General features: G+C 45.3%; 2 protein-coding genes across 2 annotated transcripts; both read left to right on the top strand.

Moving 5' to 3' along the window:
* The first annotated feature begins 228 nt into the window (after positions 1-228).
* Positions 229-914, top strand: LOC106819651 (cytochrome P450 1A1-like). Its single transcript, XM_014824254.1, has one exon. The coding sequence runs from the start codon at positions 421-423 to the stop codon at positions 814-816; it is 396 nt and encodes a 131-aa protein (XP_014679740.1). The 5' UTR covers positions 229-420; the 3' UTR covers positions 817-914.
* LOC106819649 (cytochrome P450 2U1-like) lies at positions 825-2,867 on the top strand. Its single transcript, XM_014824252.1, has 2 exons — positions 825-1,070; positions 1,749-2,867. The coding sequence occupies exons 1-2, from the start codon at positions 916-918 to the stop codon at positions 2,587-2,589; spliced, it is 996 nt and encodes a 331-aa protein (XP_014679738.1). The 5' UTR covers positions 825-915; the 3' UTR covers positions 2,590-2,867.
* The last annotated feature ends 650 nt before the right edge of the window (positions 2,868-3,517 follow it).

A 3,517-nucleotide genomic window follows, 5' to 3' on the forward strand; every position in this document is an offset into this window, starting at 1 on the left:
GAGAGAGAGAGAAAGAGAGAGAGAGAAAGAGTGAGACTATCTCGTACGTCACCTGAATTGATACAAGGATACTTATATTAATTCCCTATTTTGCTAACAAATTTGTTCATGTTATTTGCACGTGTGATGTGCCATATATATATCCCTAAACATACTGGCAGTGCCTGGAAGAGATATCCCGTGTGTATTTCTATGTCCCACGTGCTTGTTGACTTTCATCCACCACACACACACAACAACACCAACACACACACAGCAAGTCCGGAGCTGCACGCGGACCCTGCCTCGAGAAAACATATATCCCGCCTATTTCGCTCACGTCCTTGACAAGTGGGTATTTAATGCAGCCCGGGGCAAAGACAGCACTTCATAGACACTCTGCTCACCTAGGAGAGTGTTCACAACTTCACGTCTCTAACGATGGCTGTTGTAAGTGTAGCAACGTGGCTCGCGCCTATGAACCTGGCTATCGTGGCTCTAGCCCTGTTTGTTGGCTACTTGCTACTGAGACCAAACCGCTGGCGGGGTAACCCACCGCCCGGCCCAAGCGGGTGGCCCGTCGTCGGCAGCATGTTCCAACTCGGCAACCGACCGGAGATCTTTTTAACCAAGATGTCGGAGCGATATGGGGACATATTCAGTTTGAACCTAGGCCAAAAGCGCGCGGTTGTTGTCAACACTTGCGAAACGTGGGCGGAGGCCATCATAGAGAAGGGACACATCTTTGCCGACCGGCCCGATCTTTTATCTTTTAAGTGGGAGCAAGGTGGTGACCAAAATCTCGGTGTGGCATTCACTCGAGCCTCCAAAATTTAACGCAAGAAAATCAAACACGTTCGAGCGGCTTTGAATCCGGCCATTCCTGAAGTCGCTGAGAAGTTTAACACGATCATAGCGAGTGAAGTCGCGTTGCTAATGCAGGACGTCGCCAGTAACCATGGTAACCCGTTCGACCCACATCACGTGATCGAGTTCTGTTACATCAACATCATCGGAATATGGCTCTATGGGAAAATGTTCCAACAGCGAGACGAGCAGTACTTCAAGTGGGCAGGCACATTCGTTCGCAGGTTCGTATCTACGTTGTCTACTAGAACGTTAGTGGTGTACGTAAAATGGTTAAACTGGAGTGAGAGGGGGAGAGCGGGACAGAGAGATAAAGAGAGGAAAATGGGGATAGATTGAGCACGAGATCGCGAAGGAGAAAGGCGGAGACCTAAAAAGATGTGGGGAGTCAGAGACGGATAAAGGGGTGCCAAAAGAAGGGAAGAGAGAAAGAGGAATAGATCGGAAATTGTATGGCGGTTGTATGGATGTTGAGATATAAATATAAACAGAGATAGAGATAGAAATAGCGAGTGATAGTTAGAGCTAGAGTTAGAGTTAGAGCTAAAGGTAGAATTAAGGATAGAGATAGAGATAGAGATAGAGATAGAAACAAAGATAGAGATAGAGACAGTGGGATTGAGAGACAGGGTCAAGTATCGATATAGAGAGAGCGAGGAAGAGAGAGCGAAGTAAAGACTTGGAGAGAGGAAGGAAGAAAAAAAACAAAGCGAGATAAGATGGAATAATAACAAAGAGCGGAGGAGGGAGAGAGGGGAGGGAAAGGAGGAGGGGGAGAGAGAGGCAAAACAAAAGGGATGGAGGAAAAGGGAGGAAGGAAGGTATGAAGGAAAGGGATTAATGGAGGGATAGGGAGAGAGGGCCCGGTAGATACTCCGTAACATGTACCTTTTTACTTTAAGGTTGGAACTAGGATCATGTCTGCTTGTGGACTGGTTCCCATCGCTCGCCTACATTACCAGTGCTGAGGTCAAAGAATTAAAAGGACTCGTACAGACGATGATGGACTGGCACATGAAATTACTCGAGGAACACCGGCAGACGTTGAACGAGTCCAGTCCGCGCGATTTTCTCGACCACCTGCTAATCCAGCAGCAGAAGGGCAAGCTGATGGTGTCCAACACCGACATCTGTTCAGTTTTAGACGACTTACAGAGTGCCGGATTTGATACTGTCACTGCTAACACTATCTGGGGCATTCAGCTACTCGTGCAGAATCCAGACGTGCAGAAGAAGCTGCAGGCTGAGATTGACGAGGTCGTCGGCAGCGGCAGGGCGCCGACCACGAAGGATCGCCGCAACATGCCCTACTTGGAGGCTACGCTTTGGGAGATTCAGCGTGTAGGAATAATTGCTCCCGTACCTTGCATACGCGCAGCAATGAATGATACCACCATAGGAGGCTTTGACGTGCCTAAGGATACGGTTCTACTGGTTAACCACACCAAGATGGCAATGAATCCCATCAATTTCCCACAGCCGCAGAAGTTTGACCCGTCTAGGTATCTAGATGAGAACGGAGTCGTCGTGGCACCGGATAAAAAGATGATGCTGTTTGGCAACGGCTTCCGAATATGTCCCGGCATGCAAATCGCTCGAGACATGATGTTTACTGTCATGGCGAACCTGTTGCAGCGTTTTACCTTCCAGCTACCAGAGGGCGTCACAGCTCTCCCTGTCGGAAGAAATGATGGCCTGATACAGTATCCACGTTCGTATAAAATTACAGCCATTCCGCGATAAACGCAACCGCAATAAAAGAAGAAAAAGTACAAGATATTTTGGTACAAGCTTAACGTAGTCAAGTAGCTCGGCTAACCAGCCATAAAATTATTAACCTTCTCTTTTTTAATCATTAATGTAGGTAATGGGGTTTTAACTGTAGAATATATATTATATAAACTTTCATCGATTATCCAAAGATCTGTTCATCAAATTTTGTTGACGCTGTGTAACAATGGAAAGTTGATATTCAAATTGATAAGTTGAAGTTATATTTAATAAACACTTTGATTATAGAACGCGACAGTTTTCGCTTTTTATTCCTTTGTTTATTATTTAAACAAACTGATGGTTAGTCTGTTCTAGTCTGTAGAGCGATAACGCTAACATATGGCTCGACTAACTACATTTTGATGATGAAAAATCGTTTCATCACTATTAAACCTACGTAATTATGCTGCGTATACACTATCGATTTTGTCAACAAATCGTCAGAGTCGTGCAAAATAGAACACGTTCTATTTCTCCAACTCGGCGACTTGACTCCGACTCCAACACAATCGAAGCCACCAGAGGGCGTCACAGCTCTCTCTGTCGGCAGAACCGACGGACTTGTGCAGCATCGACTTCCTTTTAAGATTAAAGCTATTACACGATAAACGCCACAGCTTGAAAGAAGAAAACAGAATTACGAATATTGGTGTTGGTTAACAGAGTCAAACGATTCAGGTTACATTGCTCATTTCAACAGAACTCTTTTTTGTAATCATTCATCCTCCGTAATGGTTGATTCTCAATGAAAAATGTATAATAAATAAACATAGAATGGTCATCAAAAAATACTTGTGCATATCTATGTGTGTGTGTGTGTGTGTGTGTGTGTGTGTGTGTGTGTGTGTGTGTGTGTGTGTGTGTGTGTGTGTGTGTGTGTGTGTGTGTGTGTGTGTGT

This window comes from Priapulus caudatus, unplaced genomic scaffold (assembly GCF_000485595.1).
Source record: "Priapulus caudatus unplaced genomic scaffold, Priapulus_caudatus-5.0.1 Scaffold3907, whole genome shotgun sequence".
Classification (NCBI taxonomy): Eukaryota; Metazoa; Priapulida; class Priapulimorpha; order Priapulimorphida; family Priapulidae; genus Priapulus; species Priapulus caudatus.

Coding starts and splice junctions, on each gene's coding strand:
- LOC106819651 (XM_014824254.1), top strand. CDS start 421: ATGGCTGTTGTAAGTGTAGCAACGTGGCTCGCGCCTATGAACCTGGCT.
- LOC106819649 (XM_014824252.1), top strand. CDS start 916: ATGCAGGACGTCGCCAGTAACCATGGTAACCCGTTCGACCCACATCAC. Junction 1,071..1,748: donor GCAGGCACATTCGTTCGCAG/GTTCGTATCTAC, acceptor TTTTACTTTAAG/GTTGGAACTAGGATCATGTC.